At 40.1% G+C, this 16504-nt stretch overlaps 1 protein-coding gene across 1 annotated transcript in view; it reads right to left on the reverse strand.

Moving 5' to 3' along the window:
• LOC117543967 (vacuolar protein sorting-associated protein 13A-like) overlaps positions 1-16504 on the reverse strand; it is a 40796-nt gene that overhangs the window by 13024 nt on the left and 11268 nt on the right. Inside the window, 36 exon segments of the mRNA XM_034212665.1 lie at positions 592-725; positions 842-973; positions 1514-1660; positions 1789-1893; positions 2204-2498; positions 2797-2933; positions 4128-4253; positions 4255-4367; positions 4370-4440; positions 4542-4645; positions 4869-5029; positions 7319-7349; positions 7351-7437; positions 7440-7580; positions 7748-7822; positions 7824-7898; positions 7987-8085; positions 8192-8212; positions 8214-8336; positions 8643-8852; positions 9433-9576; positions 9669-9853; positions 10058-10314; positions 10981-11122; positions 11269-11418; positions 12084-12258; positions 12732-12879; positions 13039-13346; positions 13645-13812; positions 14565-14668; positions 14865-14981; positions 15101-15293; positions 15517-15576; positions 15717-15796; positions 15930-16086; positions 16237-16403. Coding sequence (XP_034068556.1) covers positions 592-725; positions 842-973; positions 1514-1660; positions 1789-1893; positions 2204-2498; positions 2797-2933; positions 4128-4253; positions 4255-4367; positions 4370-4440; positions 4542-4645; positions 4869-5029; positions 7319-7349; positions 7351-7437; positions 7440-7580; positions 7748-7822; positions 7824-7898; positions 7987-8085; positions 8192-8212; positions 8214-8336; positions 8643-8852; positions 9433-9576; positions 9669-9853; positions 10058-10314; positions 10981-11122; positions 11269-11418; positions 12084-12258; positions 12732-12879; positions 13039-13346; positions 13645-13812; positions 14565-14668; positions 14865-14981; positions 15101-15293; positions 15517-15576; positions 15717-15796; positions 15930-16086; positions 16237-16403 — 4942 coding nt within the window.

A 16504-nucleotide genomic window follows, 5' to 3' on the forward strand; every position in this document is an offset into this window, starting at 1 on the left:
TGTTTAAAACTGCTGCAACAAGAGAAAAGAGCATCATTAAACACATGTGCAAAGTACATAACAATGAAATGTAGATGTTGAACATGAATAAATCCCACTTTGTTCAAACTTTGACCTGCTGATCACAAAGTGAGTTATATGAAAACACAAAGGCTGAATCATTGTCACGGCAAACATCCTACTTTGGGTTTTGAGAGATTTTCAGTTTACACTTCATTGTGCACTTCACACTTAGGGTGAGTGTGATGCATCCACAAGATGATTCAAGTTGGAGCACTATGAAAGCACATTTATAGACAACACTTATACCAACAAAGTACTGAAATATTATAAGATAAAGCAGTAGGAAAAGTCTTACAATAAATGTTCTACATCCAAACAGTCCTAACCTACTGTACATTTTGCATTTCTGTGGTAGTTTAAGAGCCCAGCGATCCCATGATGAACCGTGGTCACAAGCTTCATCCATCCTGATTATAATATCTAACTTCTCAACCTTTTTGCAAATATATCCCACACTTACTGCTGAAACAAAACTGCACGGTATAAAATGTTACGTTTATTTCCCTGCCTTTTCTCCTATTGTCTCACCTCTGATAAAACTGCAGTGTCTGGTCCTTTGTGTTGTTGATGATGAGGAAAGGGGCTGCGCCATCGTGATACTCAGAGAAGCGGATCGTGGCCGAGTGCTCGGACAAGTTCACATTTACAGTGATCCCACCCACCTGCAGGAAAGAAAATCATAATTGACATACTAGAATAACTTACAAGGTATTTTCAAAATGCTCTTTAAGAAGAAAATAAGTTATGTGTGTGTGTGTGTGTGTGTGTGTGTGTTTACAGAGTTGTCCAGATGCAGAAGTAGGCAGTTTTCTGGTCGTGTGAAGTCAATCGTCCGAGGAGGCAACAAACAACCTTCCACTTTGATCTTCAGCCGCTTGGTGTCGTTCTCAGGCCAAAAGGGAATGGCTGACTAAATACGGAATAAAACAAAAATATTGAATAACATGTATAGTGTGGGCTTCACCTGAAATTGATACACAGTAATCATTCAGTTTAAAAAAAACCTAACCTTTAAATCTGTAATCATTGATGTAGTTTACTAATCTAGACCTTTGATATCAAACTAAAACGTGTTTAAGAGAGGCATTCATCTATAGACAGGAGAGTACAGTAGATAGAGGAAAGAGGTTGGTTTTCCACAGGCACAACAAAAGAATAATATACGAGTTACAAACATATAGTACAGTAACAACAAACTAATATAAAAACACATATAGGCTAAATATAAATAAAGGGAGGGTAAATAAATGTAAAAGAAAAGTAAATTGCAATAAGTAACAGCAGTTTTATGATCCCTGAGGATATTAACATGGGTTTAAATGTACTGGACATTAGTCAGTTAAGCTAAAGTGTTTCATTGTGTAAATAGCATTTAAGTAGCATTATTCACACGATAACAAAGCATGTGCAGGGAAACACAGACGCAAACAATGATGGGTTTGGCTTTGACCTGTAGGGGCTTAGCTTCGGTCCAGTTGTCCTGCCGTTCTTCACAAATGAACACGCTGTGCTTGGTTCTGTTGACCAGCATGTAAAATGGCACGAAGGTCACGATGCGGGTCAGACTGAAACTGCTTGCGTCAATCTTCACACCAACCTGAGGTCACACAGAGGTCACACAAATACACAGATGACACACTCATGTACATTTCCAATACGAGTTACAGACCAAAGTCATTTCAAATTCTAATATATCTGACTCTTACTGTATGTGGGAAATCTTACCAAGTAGTCTTTGTATCGGCCTTTGCATTTCACATCTCCATAGCTACCAACTGTATCCAGGGAGAAATCATCGGAGAGGTCACTGTCTGATATCATGAGACGGACCTGAGGGATGAACATAATGACCACATTATTAATATGTACCAATACTCACTCAACTAAAATTAAAGTGTATATGCAGTTTTTTTCAAACATGGACAACCTGCTCAAAATAAGCAGCAGACTTTTTCCCTGCGAGCATAGTTAAGTATGCCTTTTGATATTTGTTTCTGAGATATTACATTCATTACTATCATTTTCACCATTACAATGCATAATACAAATCATTGTAGTTATTGTTTTTCCCTACAAAAAGATCTCAAGATATCACATAAACTATAATGCTATAAAATGTTTAATATATGAACCCCTTTACCTTATTGTTTTTCAGGAAGTAGCGAGGCTTGAAGGAGAAGAGCAGGGGCATGTCGTAGTCCAGCGGGTGTTTCCGGTGGATGTCGTCGGCCTTGTACTGCAGCAACCTGCCTGTCTTGTTCACCATCCAATATGGAGAGTGGATAGCCACCACCGTTTGTCCCTGGTTATATTCAACATGCACTGCTATGTCCAAGTCAGGTCTCTTCCTCTCCGTATCCTCACCATCCTCTTCGTCATACTCTCGTAGAGACTGGAACACGATGAAGGTAATCTCCTCCTGGTCACTGTGGAGACTAAATGACAGGATAATGTGTTTAAAAGCACTTTGAACTGCCTTGTGTTTGAAAGGTGCTTTATAAATAAACTTGCCTTGCCTTGCCTGCCTAACCCGAGGGGAAATTATGCTGCAGAAATCTAGACGTTATTGACTTGTCTTTTATACTTTGTATGTTAATAGATAAGGTAACCTGTGTTGTGGACTTTAAATCATACTACTCTGGGAGCTACAGTATGGCCTTTCCATGAAAATAATCACATTTAAAAAATAACGATGGGAAAAAACTTCAACAATGAATGACATCAAAGTCCAACCTGTACTCAGAAGACCAGTCCTGATCCAAGTAGTTCAGTAGGCACAGATCGAGACTTGATTGGTTGATGACCGCAGTGTGAAGCTGGGCAGAGTGGCCCTGGTTCAGAGTGGCCTCAGGGGCAGAGACACCACTGTCCTGTTGAGCAGGTAGAAAACAACACTGAGTTCAACAGTGAATCTGAGGTAACAGACTTTAGTAAGATCATTGGCCAAAAAGCTCAGCATTCATTCTGTTTTGAGTCTGTAAACAAGACATGATGGTAGGTAGACAAATCTGAAGATAAATATGAACTATATATATATTTGAATCATGTGTAGCCTTTGCATTACATTTGCAAATGTTACTTTCAAAGTGTTGACACATTACTACCATTCATTTTTGAAAGCATTGCCTGTTTTCAGACTTTTAGGGTTTTCTAACTGCCATGCATCAATGCAATTGCAAGCAGTTTATAAGCAGGGCTGCACATAACTGGTGCGCAGGTGCGTATGCGCACCCCCCGCCAAAAAAGGAGCAACGGATCATTGGAAAAAAGGCGCATTTGCGCACCAACAGAGAGAGAGAAAAAAAAAAAGAGAGAGAGATATTTGCGAGTTGCATAAGAACTGGTAAGATAGCAGGGTTTCCCACACATAGACTTTACTGGGCGGGCCGCCCAGGTATATTAACGACCGCCAAAGTATAATTCTCGAGCCATTTAGGTTTAATTGTTTTAATCCGTCCGCGAGCACGACGGAATCTGCGATCCCTCGCTCTACCCCTCGCTATGGCGTGAAGGGTCTGCTTTATGCGCTCCGGCGACCAGTCATGAGCGTGCTCACTAGCGCACCTCCCCCCCCCCGTTCATAAAGTCAAGTACCCCTCAAAAGGTCCTGTTTATTTCATTTTTAAGGATGCGCACCAAGCAACATCTCCAGGTGCTCCTTTGAGAACCAGGGCAAAAAAGTTATGTGCACCCCTGTTTATAAGGACTTCCTTGTTGGTGCATTCATTGATGCTTAATGTATTGCTAAGTTTGAAATGGAATGCAGTTACTCAGTTGTCAAGCATATACTGTACAGAGTATATTGGACAATAATTGATGTGTGCAGCGTTCAGCTATATGATGAGGAAAATAGAAGTCAGGGCTCGATATCAGCAGATACTTAATATAAAATGACCCGGCCTTGGATCGGACATCCAACATTTGTATACTATACTTGCATTAATACCAATACATAAAATCTGTATAGTTTGTAAAATGTTGGACTGTGCTAAAACATACAAGCCATATAGTCCTTTTCCATCTCCAATGGCCCACTGGAGAGGTCACTACCAGAGACATCATACCTTCAGTTTGTAAGAGATGGGGTAAGGCAGCAGGTTGCGCAGCAGGATGGAAGGCCACAGATGAAGCACAAAGGGAACATCGAAGTTCTCCCCAACACCTCCAGTGTGTTTGAATGTCACAGCGTCTCTCGATGGGCACCATGTTGACCATCAGAACACCACCCTGATCTCCACGCCGACGGCAGGTCTGCTGCAGGCGTGTGTCGGGCTGATGAGCGTGGAAGTCTTCGTAGCTAAACCCTCTGAGCACTCGTACTGCTCCTCCTGATCATCAGTGTCCTCCTCTGTTATTGGCCGAAGGCTCAGCTCAGACCTGAGAGGCAGCAGAGAGCAGATGTGGGTGAGGGAGTGTGTACTACGATAGTGAGAGTGGGATAAAGAGAGACAGAGGGAAAGAGAAGTGTTTGCTCTCACCTATATGAGTCCAAAGGCACACAGAACTCTTCAGTAGGGAGAGCTTTACCCAGACATGTTGATCCCTCAAAAATGTTGAATGGGATTGAGAAATGATTGATGATCTGCGTAAAGAGGAGAGAAAGAATTAGGCTTTGGAGATGTATGTTCTTGTATTTCAATTTAAATCCTATGCTATTTTAATACATAAAGTTCAACCTCGGCTGAGACTGCTGCTTATAATCAGTTATTTTCAATGATGAAGTTAACAGGGAAGTTATTACAGATGAGATAAACATAATGAGTATAAAATTGAGGGGAATATGTATACGTTCATCAGTGTAGTACCTGGAATGGAGAGCGGATCTTGACGTACTTGCTGCCCTCCACAGTGTAAATCTGACAGACCAGGAAACGAGTGACTCCTGAGTCTGTGTGCATCACACTGTACATCCCCCGGCCCACTTTGATCAGGGGGATCACGCTGGCTGAGGTGTGACCCATCGGAGCTGGAGAGGGCAGAGGAAATAAGAGCAGTTCATCAGTGCTTACCTTTTAAAGTATTATTTTGACATTTTTTAATATTATGATTTTCAAATATAAAAACAGAAATTAAGTAGGTCATCATTTAAAAATGAAAAGACCCCTTACAAGATAAAGAATATACTGAAAGGTCACTCAAGTCCTCTTCTTGGTTTATAAATGAATTAGGCATACTTTTTACACCTCTCAGTCTTGGTTATAGAAAATGCGAAAAAAGAAAAAAGAAAGAGAAATGTTTTACAAATATTTTTGACAGGTCTTTAAAAAAGTCAAAGATTGTAAGAGTAGATTGAATAAATATAAAATATAAAATATAATCTATAATTACTATAAGTGACACTGGACCCTGACCCCAATCTGAGAAATACTGTTTAGTCTGTGTATACTTTAAAGAGTACTCCCCTGCTGATGTTCAGGTGTATATCAGTATGTAGTTTGTAGTGTCTCTACTTTAAAGAGTCCACTCCGCTGATGTTCAGGTGTATATCAGTATGTAATTTGTAGTGTCTCTACTTATAAGAGTTCCTCTCCTGCTGATGTTCAGGTGTATATCAGTATGTAGTGTCTCTATTTTAAAGAGTCTTCTCCTGCTGATGTTCAGGTGTATATCAGTATGTAGTGTCTCCTACTTTAAAGAGTCCTCTCCTGCTGATGTTCAGGTGTATATCAGTATGTAATTTGTAGTGTCTCTACTTTAAAGAGTCCTCTCCTGCTGATGTTCAGGTGTATATCAGTATGTAGTGTCTCTACTTTAAAGAGTCCTCTCCTGCTGATGTTCAGGTGTATATCAGTATGTAGTGTCTCTACTTTAAAGAGTCCTCTCCTGCTGATGTTCAGGTGTATATCAGTATGTAGTGTCTCTATTTAAAGAGTCCTCTCCTGCTGATGTTCAGGTGTATATCAGTATGTGTGTAGGTCTCTACTTAAAGAGTCCTCTCCTGCTGATGTTCAGGTGTATATCAGTATGTAGTTGTAGTGCTCTACTTTAAAGAGTCCTCTCCTGCTGATGTTCAGGTGTATATCAGTATGTAGTGTGTCTCTACTTTAAAGAGTCCTCTCCTGCTGATGTTCAGGTGTATATCAGTATGTAGTGTCTCTATTTTAAAGAGTCCTCTCCTGCTGATGTTCAGGTGTATATCAGTATGTAGTTTGTAGTGTCTCTACTTTAAAGAGTTCTCTCCTGCTGATGTTCAGGTGATATCAGTATGTGGTGGTCTCTACTTTAAAGAGTCCTCTCCTGCTGATGTTCAGGTGTATATCAGTAATGTAGTTTGTAGTGCTCTACTTTAAAGAGTTCTCTCCTGCTGTATGTTCAGGTGTATATCAGTATGTAGTGTCTCTACTTTAAAGAGTCCTCTCCTGCTGATGTTCAGGTGTATATCAGTATGTAGTTTGTAGTGTCTCTACTTTAAAGAGTTCTCTCCTGCTGATGTTCAGGTGTATATCAGTATGTAGTGTCTCTACTTTAAAGAGTTCTCTCCTGCTGATGTTCAGGTGTATATCAGTATGTAGTGTCTCTACTTTAAAGAGTCCTCTCCTGCTGATGTTCAGGTGTATATTACATTACATTACATTGCATTTAGCTGACGCTTTTATCCAAAGCGACTTACAATAAGTACATTCGACCAGGAAGACCACAACCCTTGAAGAAAACAGAATCATATAAGTACATCAGGTTTCATAGAGCCAAACATTTCAAGTGTCTACTCAACGTGCTTAGATAAGACAGCCTTTATTAGTATAAAAGTGCTTCGTTAATAGTTCTAACGCTCGAAATGGAGTTGAAAGAGATGAGTTTTCAGTTTGCGCCGGAAGATGTGCAAGCTATCTGCTGTCCTGATGTCAATGGGGAGCTCATTCCACCATCTTGGAGCCAGGACAGCAAACCCACGTGTTTTGCCGATGGGAACTTGGGGTCCCCCTCGCAGCGAGGGCGCAGCGAGTCGTTTGGCTGATGCAGAGCATAGTGCACGCGCTGGGGTGTACGGTTTTAACCATGTCCTGGATGTACGAAGGGCCAGATCCATTCGCAGCATGGTAAGCAAGTACCAGTGTCTTGAAGTGAATTCTATGTATATCAGTATGTAGTGTCTCTACTTTAAAGAGTCCTCTCCTGCTGATGTGCAGTTGTATATCAGTATGTAGAACTAAAGACTGTTGGCAATAATGTTTAACTGGTGACATCACAACAAATAATGATTGACTTTAAAATATTTTGTTACGCGGTATATGATTCCATAAACGGGTTAACTTACTGGGCTGTATGTAGTACTCTTTTCCACTCAAAGGAAATCATGGCTGAGAACTGGTCTGTGTCTGTTGTGGTGAAATAGTCCAACCCGAGTGTTTGCCCATCCTCCAGCTCAACTGTGTCGGTTGGTGGCCCTGCTGGCCGATGGGACAAAACATCTCACTGTGGCGGTACGGACACTGGCAGGCGAGGCGGTTCTTCACTATGAAGGGAGCCTCATCCTTCTGGAAGGAGTCAGCTGTCTGTTTGGCAGCCTCTGCAAATGCCTGGGGGGGGAAGAGAGAGAGGAGAGGAAAGAAGAGAGAGAGAGGAAGAGAAGAGAGAGAGAGAGGAGAGGATGAGAGAAGAGAGAGAGAGAGAGACTGAGAACACATTATAGAGGACCGCCTATCCTTTGACTTCCTGTTAAAATGTTAACATCCCTTCTCCTTACCATGCCCAAGTTACTCATACATGGCCAGCCCACATTGGAGAGGGTGATGTTGAGCTGGTCTTTACTGCTTGATGACAATGACTGTCTTATAGTCTGGGACATAAAAATCCACCTCATCTGAACCTATGTAGTTCACTGGCTTCTTCTTCATCTGGTTATAGGAAGATAAACATGTTAAACACTGTGCGCATGTTTGAATATTCACATATTGGGTATGTTTGTGTACAGTATATCAGTACCTTCAGTTCAAGAGTCCATGATCTAAAACCATCCTTCTCATCTTCTAAGGGCTCCAGCAGCGGTTTCCCATACTCCAGCACCTCATTGTAATAGTGAACCTATTAACCAAGGACAGAAAACAAACAGCATATTTTACAGTTATCTTTTAGAATTATGATAAGGTCTTGGGATAAGGTTAAAGAATATAGTGTCCGTGTGGTTTACCTCCAGGTTGAGCATGCTGTTGTAAGTTAATAAGTGTGGACCAGTTTGTGACGTCTCCATGGAAGGAGGACTTGATCAGGAGCATGGGGATCGTGCGGTGTCCCACTCCAGCCTCCAGAGTCAGACAGATCGATTTGATGGTCACCTGCAGGGATAGCCATGAAATGACATGACCTGTTATAATGCATCAAACTCTTATTCAGTGTACAGATTCAAAAACCACTGATCAAGAGTTTTTGGTATGACTGTGATCACAGATTAGAAACGATGTACTCTATTGATCCCAAATTGGGAAATGTTTGCGTTGCAGCAGCATAAAAAACAAGGCATTGCACATAAGTAGAAATGAAAAGAGTAGAAATAAACAATTGGTAATAAATAAAAACTGCAAAACAAATATCATAGCATACAACTATAAGGTATTATCATTTACGTCAATGCAGCCACACACCTGTAATGACTCTCCAGTTGGTATCAGTGGGGCCAGTGACTTTGTGTCTTCATCCCCCTCTTCTTCTAGGAACCACAGTTTAAGCTCCTTCCAGCCCCGTTTCTCCCACAGGTCCACAGGGACCGGACTGGTCAGCTCCTCGGGGGTCTCCGCTGTGGGAGTCAGCGCAGACTGGATGGTCATCACTGTGTTGATGATGATCGGAGATACCTGGGCAGAGATTCAGATAGCAGACACATAATGTTTTATACCAAGTACATAGTTCAAAGCTACGTTTCTAATCATACAAAATGTCAACTTTCTTTTTCTCATCTTTTCTTTGACTTGATGCCACCAATTGACATCTCTGTTGGCTGATGCCAAACGTATTGTGCCGAACCTGCATCAATTATAAGAAAATATGCCAATTTTTTAAAACTCTATGCTACTCCTTAAACAATTACTGTCTGGAGGATGGTTACTATAACTTGAAAGGGAAACTTGAATGATGTTATGATGTTGTAGCCAGACATACTGGTTGACTTTCTGCGTTTTCTGATAAAATGAATGCATACAAGGTCGTTAAAAAGGGAAACAAATTGATCTCCTGTTAAGGTAGGGATCTATTCACTTTTACTTCTGTCAGTTAATATGTAAGAAAAAGCAATTCATTTCCTAATAAGTAATTTATTATCGACAACGTCTAGACGGAAACGTACTGAAAAAACCTCTTTAAAAAGTATAATTTAAAACAACAGACCTTTCACAAATATAATTCTGAAAGGGGTAGCCTAACTAATAAAAGAATTACCTTTAATGTTAGAGCATTGATGGAGACCTCCATAGCCTGAGGGGAGGTTAGGGATTGAGAACTCTGGAAGAAAACCTGACACGGCTGCAGCACTGTCGTTACGTTGTTTTTCCTCTTCTCTCTCAAGAATGGACACGCCACCACCTACAGTAACAACCATAACATTTATATTGCATACGAGAGCACTTAAGACTTAACCTGCATTTTGCGGCTTACATAAACATGTTCATACAAACCTTGAGTTCCTTGATAACAGCAGTCATCTGTGATCCCTCTGCACTACTCTTCATCACTAGTTCGCACTGCGTGGTCATCACCAGAGCCGGAGCGTCGGCGCGCGTCAGGTCAGCCACAAACACAATCTCCGGGTTGCGCACCATAACATTTATCTCTGTCTTTGAAACCACAGCTGGAGCGACAGCTGACAGCGGCAGAGAGTATCATGGAGTACACATCAGTTCAAGTTGGGTAAAAGTATGTCAGATGATTTGAATTCTTATTTAAAAAAGGTTATTATTTCATCCACATGCTCACCACTTTGCTGCATCTGATACATTGCAGATAGCGTAATGATGCTGAATAAAAAACAACTTAAACTTAATTAAAACTGATATGGTAAACTCACTGGACTCTTTAGATGTTGTAGAGGAGTTTATATTCTTTCTCTCTCCCGGTCCAGTACTGGTCTTGGGTTGTGGCGCCTGAGCAAACCCTTGCTGGGTGGCATTGAGAAAGATGTCTGCCACGATGTGAAGGAACTCCATGCTGGCACACAGGTACACGTCCTGCACCAGCGTGTCCAGAGTGGTGCCTTCACGGCCCTGACGATAGTTCACCTCCACCATCATGTTCTGTTCTGCACCAGGACGCATTGCAATCATCCTAGAGAAAACAAAGTACGAGAGGAATAAACAAAGTTACATTTAATTTGACCTAAATTATATCTTTGGCATGGTATTCATGTGTTACAGGCTCAGACGTCTTATCATGTTTTTCTATATTCAGTATACAAGTTTTCTTCATAAGATCACACAAACCATCCCGGGGCCGACAACTATAAAATCTCATCAATCAAACGAGCATATTATATTATATTGTCTTCATTATTATTATTATAATATTGTGTAATACTTTATTACAATTATTACAATTATTGTGAAATGTTAACTAAATATTTCACAGGCATGATGAAATATACCATAATAATAATACATTTTATTTTTCAAGCGCTTTATCTGGTGCCTAAAGACACTTTACAGAGGTAAAGGAAATAAGATAAAAAGTCAAATGAAATTGAGCAATACAATTGCATTTTCTTCTCCATTTAGCAGAAGGACACAACATGAATCACTCATGAAAGGTCAGTCGGAAATGGTGAGTTGTTGTCAGTGTTTTGAAGGTGGGCAGGTCAGTGCAGTCTCTGAATTCCAGAGGAAGGGGGCTGCGATGGTAAAGGCTCTGTCTCAATGTAAAACATTTGTTATCTATACTGATATACTGTATGTGTGTGAGCGCGGTGTGTTTTTTGTGTGTGTGTTTTCCCAGTACCTCGGGGTGACCATTTTGATTCTGGTTCTCTTGTCATCTAGAAGGCAGGCAGACAGTCGTACTGAGGCCTTCATGGAGCTGTCGGAGAACATGTGGACGGAGGTGGAGATGGTGCCCAGAGTAAACTCTGCCACTTCAGCTGCTCATCATGTTGAATCTAGCGTAGTAACTAGATAGTGAACATAAACATTTGGTTAGAACAAGTTTGCTATGCAGGTTTTGTAAAATTAGGTCAAACAAGCCTCATTTCATACATCACTTGGTGTGTATACATGTGTGTGTGCATGCAAGTGTGTGTATGTGTATGCATTACCGTATCCCCATTAGGGCTATACAAGACAAGTGTCATTGAGTCGAACTTGAAGTCTAGTTTCAGTGTGCTCTTCAGCTTGCTATTTTTTCTGGGCTCCACAACAGCAGCCGTCACCACTGTGTTGCCTATAGAAATGACACAGCACAAATAACAAACATTCTTAAAAAGAGGTTGATTCGTTTTTAGATATTTTTTTCAAGGGCACATTATATTTTCAGTTTTAGTTTTATATATTTGTTTGGGTTTCTACTATAATATGTTTGGATTCTCTAATGTAAAAACAACCAACACATTATTTCTCTCATGCTTTCTGTCTGAATAAACACTCTAATTCTGTTTTAGCACCCGTCTCTTTAAGCCTCAGAGAAGTCCAGTCTGATTGGCCTGCAAGAAAAATAAGGTGAACCTTTTCAAAGGAAGGTGTCATTATGTAAGTGGAGATTATTTTTATTATAAAGAGCTTGTATCTGACAGAGGAAAGGAAGAGAAATATGTTTGTTTTTTTACCCAGGCTGCCCACATTTCTTTTTCAAAATGTATGTACACAAGCACTGAAGCTGTGAGATTTTCATTATATGTCCCCTTTAAAAAGTATAAAAAACATTTTAAATGTCATTAACTTTTCTAGGATTGTTTTGTGTAAGGCTCACCTTAACCCTTTAAACTCTGAGCTAAATGTTTAATTTAGAGGACTGACGTATGTAATTATCTGCCCATAGAGCATTTGTATCCAATGTTCAAATGTTTTAAATGACTAAATACATTGTGATGCTGAACTAAGACTGCTTACTGCTGGCTGGTCCGGTGGTTCCAGAGCCCATGGACTCTTTGTTGGATACGGTGTCGGAGGATCGATCAGTGGAGGGAGAAGGAAGAGCTGGAGGTGGAACAGCATCAGACTTCTCTGTCAGGTTCTCACTCAGAGTCTTCAGGACCACCGTCATGTCATCCTGGCTGAGGATCAGCTGGAGGGGACATACAGAGAATTGATTCATATTTCGATCTTCACCATTTTTCTAACTGGACAAACTTAAAGGGATTATCACTAACACAATTATAGTCATTATAGTCATTAGTCATTCATCAAACTTCAAACCAAAACAATGAAATAATATAAACAAGCAAAAAATCATATATTTCACGATATTGCAATCCACAATAACATAGTCTGAATTGATAACAAGCTAAAACTGACCATAGATTTTCAGAAAATTGCTTATAAAAGATGAGGAAATACTCAGTACTTTCACAAAAGGTACACAATAGGCCTTACCATGAGGTTATTTCATTTAGACAATTTATTCTGATATATCTTTATTAACATATAAAATTACTACATATTTGGAAAGAAAATTTTGGACATATCGCCCAACCCAAATGTAGTCGAAAGGAAAACTACATTTGCTATAAATCAGTAATTTCCCTCCCAAGTACTTACACTCATGGGTTTCAGATGAGCGGTGATCTCTATGTCCGGTATGCTGTGGTACCAGTTGGATGAAAGATTTCTTTGCACTTCCAAGTCCAAGCTGACTGGCATTAACAGCTGGGTCTCTCCCTGAAAACTTTCATCTTTATATGTGGTCCTGAAGACAGAAGACGGCAACAACACAAACAAAAGGAGAAAAGTTATGGAAAATATATGTGATTATTGCATTCAGTGACATCATCTACTGCTTTGCTAAACAGCTTATTTCGATAAGTTAACATAGAATCATATTTCTTAAAGATGGCCGTTCTCTGACCTGTACATCTTGAGGTCAGTCAGCCTCACGGTCATTATATCCACAACAGGCGGGATCGTGGCATCACTCTTAGAGGGCTGCTTGGCAAAGTGGTTCTTGACGGACAGCAGACCAAGGTCAGCTACAATGACATTGGAGGAAGAGGAGGACTGAGGCAGGAAGATGACGGGTGCGTTGAAGTGGACGTTCAGATTGATACGAGTGCTGCGCTCGGCCAGCTCCTTCACACCAGACGCTGCTTTCTCTGCAGCCTGGACTGTCACCTCAGTCAGCGCCTCTTTAGCCTCCTGGAAGTTATTGATAAATCCCTGGGAGGAAAAAAAGTATTACAAATGACAATATCTATCCATCCACAGTTTTAAATGAGTTAATAAGTGTTATATTGTATATGTAGCTTTATGGCACCATATTGAATTTAAATTCATGGCACTTTCAAAATGTACAGTTCAAATGTTATCATTACCTTATACAATAACTGTAGAGACCCACATGCTTTCGAAGTATATATAAATTTGCATGCAGGGCTGTATCAGCCTTTTCCCGCACAGATTAGAAAAGACCAACTGTTACAAGTGTAGGATTGTGACAGAGATATGCAATACTTACCAGTATGGAGGAGACAAACTTGTTGAGGAAGATGACCTGAATGCATCCCACAGTCAGCGTGACAGCAGTGTCAACATTAGACATGTCCAGATAGGCGTCTCCTTCTGTTGCGTCCGTATAGTTTACCATGCGGAAGGCAAACACTTCCTTATCTGCTATAGACACAGCCTGAGAAATTAATTAAAGGAAAGAAGAATTAAAGAGCTATAAACAAACACATCTAAATTATATATAAGGAGAGAATTTATAGGGACAGATATTAGGTCAAAAGTTTAATAGAGCACACAGATTAAAGGCAAAAAACTTAATAACACACTAATGTTTCGCCACCTGACCTTGGACCTAAAATCTGAAGTCTCTCTTTTGCTTTCAGGTGGGACCAACAATATTATGTCACTTGTTAGACACTTTTATCCGATAGATACATATAGTGAATTAAAATATTTAATTAAATACAGGCTACATAATGACGTTCAACTTCTTTGACATGTTCTTATGTTGCAACAAAACAAAACATTGGTTATTCTGAATTTGTTTAAAATACACATGGTGATTTATTGAGAGTGTAAAAGTATGTGTGTAAGTGAATGCACGACAGAGATAGCCTTATTGGATTCTCCTGAAAAAACACAGTCATAAGCACAGACTATTATCTATTATTGCCCTTCTATGAGAGCACGAGACAAACCTGCAATTCCTTATGAGGAGATTCAATCGCGTTTGAGCTCTTTCTCCATTACAAATCAGAATCACCTACTATTTCTTTACAGAGCCTCTCATGCATAGTGGTCAACATTTAGAAAATAAAGACTAGTATAAATATAGACCATATAGACATAGAATCAGATTTGTATTGGACAAAGAGACATAGGTCACGATAGATGAGCATAGAGTCCTTTAGGGCCACTTGCTGATTGTACCTTCTTGTAAAGAGCATCTTTGTCACAGTCTAGGATCACAATGTTTTTCAGGTTGGCCAGAACCTCCATCCCCTTCTTCCTCATCAGAACCTCAGAAACCAGACCTGGGTGGTTGAGAAAGTGAGTCAGTAAGAAAGTGTTCATTCCTCAGTTAATGGTATACTTCCATGAAATGCCAATTCAGAGATAATAACTAAAAAGGCAACTATAAAATAATCAATATCCACAAAAGTGTATTGGAGAAGGGCTGAATTTAATATCTTCAGGGTCAAGCAAGAGAGCTTCACAGCCATTTCATACCTTCAATACTAATCTCAGAAATCCTGGCTTTCTGTCCCCGAATGAAAACCTTCAGACAGCGGAGATCAGCTCTGATATGCAAGTTCACCACATCTGCAAACTTTGAAGGCTTTGTACCTTCAAGAGGAAGTGAGAAAGAAAAGGTGAGTCTTTGAATACTGAAGAAGACAACCACAGAAGAATGACGGCTGTGGAAAGTAACATTGAATTAAATTCTGAAAGGATTTATTAGGTACTTTTTTTCTTGGCTACAGTAGTTTCCTCCTTCTTCTCTCCCTCCTTCTCTGCCTCTTCTTCCTCAGGAATGATGGGGAGCTCCTCCTGCACTGCCTCTTTCTTGGTGGATGGAGGAAGGAGGTTGGTGAGGAAGTTCATGGTGTTGAGTAGAGCCTCTGTATGTAGATGAACATCCAGGGATGAGAAGGTCACCTGTATGGGAATGCAACGTCCACATTTTAATGGAGAAAAAACAATGGCATCTTTTCTTTTTTGCATCAAATATTGCTTTTGTTGGCAACAGTCTAAACATATTTTGGTTTTAAATTATGTATTTAGCAACTTTTTCAAGCATAAAATACTGATGGTGAAACTTGGTGCAAGAAAATAATGTACTCCAATACAGTGGAAATAATGTATTTAACATTTCCTTCACCTTGATGAGCTGCTCTGTATTGTTGTGCTGAGACTTGAACTCAGGGCCATTTCTATCAGCCTAAAAAAAAAGAGGACACAATCCATAATGAGAAAGCCATTTACAACCATTTGGAAGACATGCATCCTAACTGACAATTTGTAAACTGTAGATAAATATATCTCAAAATAATCAATTTCAACAATGGTATAACAACTTACTTTAATATACTCCAGGGTGAGCAGGTCAACCTCTGAGTTGTCCAGAGTGGTGATCAGCTGAACCTGCTGCTCTTCAGAATCTAAACAAAGAGGAAACAATTAACACATGACAAATACAAAGTGCAGCTAAGACTCATAACCCCCAAATTGAGTTATAAATAATGTCTCCTGAACTGTTTAAGGAGACACTCAGTCCTGAAAGCATCTACTGACCCATGTATTCAGGGCACTTGAGGCAGATTTCCCGTAGGTAGGTGTTAGAGGTCATGTCAAAGGTGCGTAGTTTCAGTTCAGTGCCCAGACCCTCTATGTCCAAGTGAAGCACCGCGACCTCCTGATCTCCAGAAAGACGACACAACTGAACAGAAAACTAGAAGAACAAAGAGGAGACAGAGGAGGAGAACATGCAGAGCGACAAAGAAAAAATAACTATTAGAATAATGGAAAGACAATTAGAGAATTTAAACAGCATGAAAGACAATGTTTTTTTGTAACTTTGTTTAACAAGACCTCTCTATACCTGACTGATTTCAAAGTTCAAGATGAGGTCAGTCATGTTCTTCTGAGCTTCTGAACTTTTACTTCTGTTAAACTTTGCGTAGTGCAGCGGCATCGGATTATCTGGGAAGAATGGTCGATCACCGACGGGAGAGCTGGGAGCATCGTAAAACAAATCTTCCTCTGAACCTGAGGGGCGACAAATCCAAAAACCCACACAATGACATATCTGCTATACTGAAATACACACACTCAAAAGAATGTAGTGCGACGATTACACGTGTCGCACA

The sequence above is a fragment of the Gymnodraco acuticeps genome, unplaced genomic scaffold (genome assembly GCF_902827175.1).
Source record: "Gymnodraco acuticeps unplaced genomic scaffold, fGymAcu1.1, whole genome shotgun sequence".
Lineage (NCBI taxonomy): Eukaryota > Metazoa > Chordata > Actinopteri > Perciformes > Bathydraconidae > Gymnodraco > Gymnodraco acuticeps.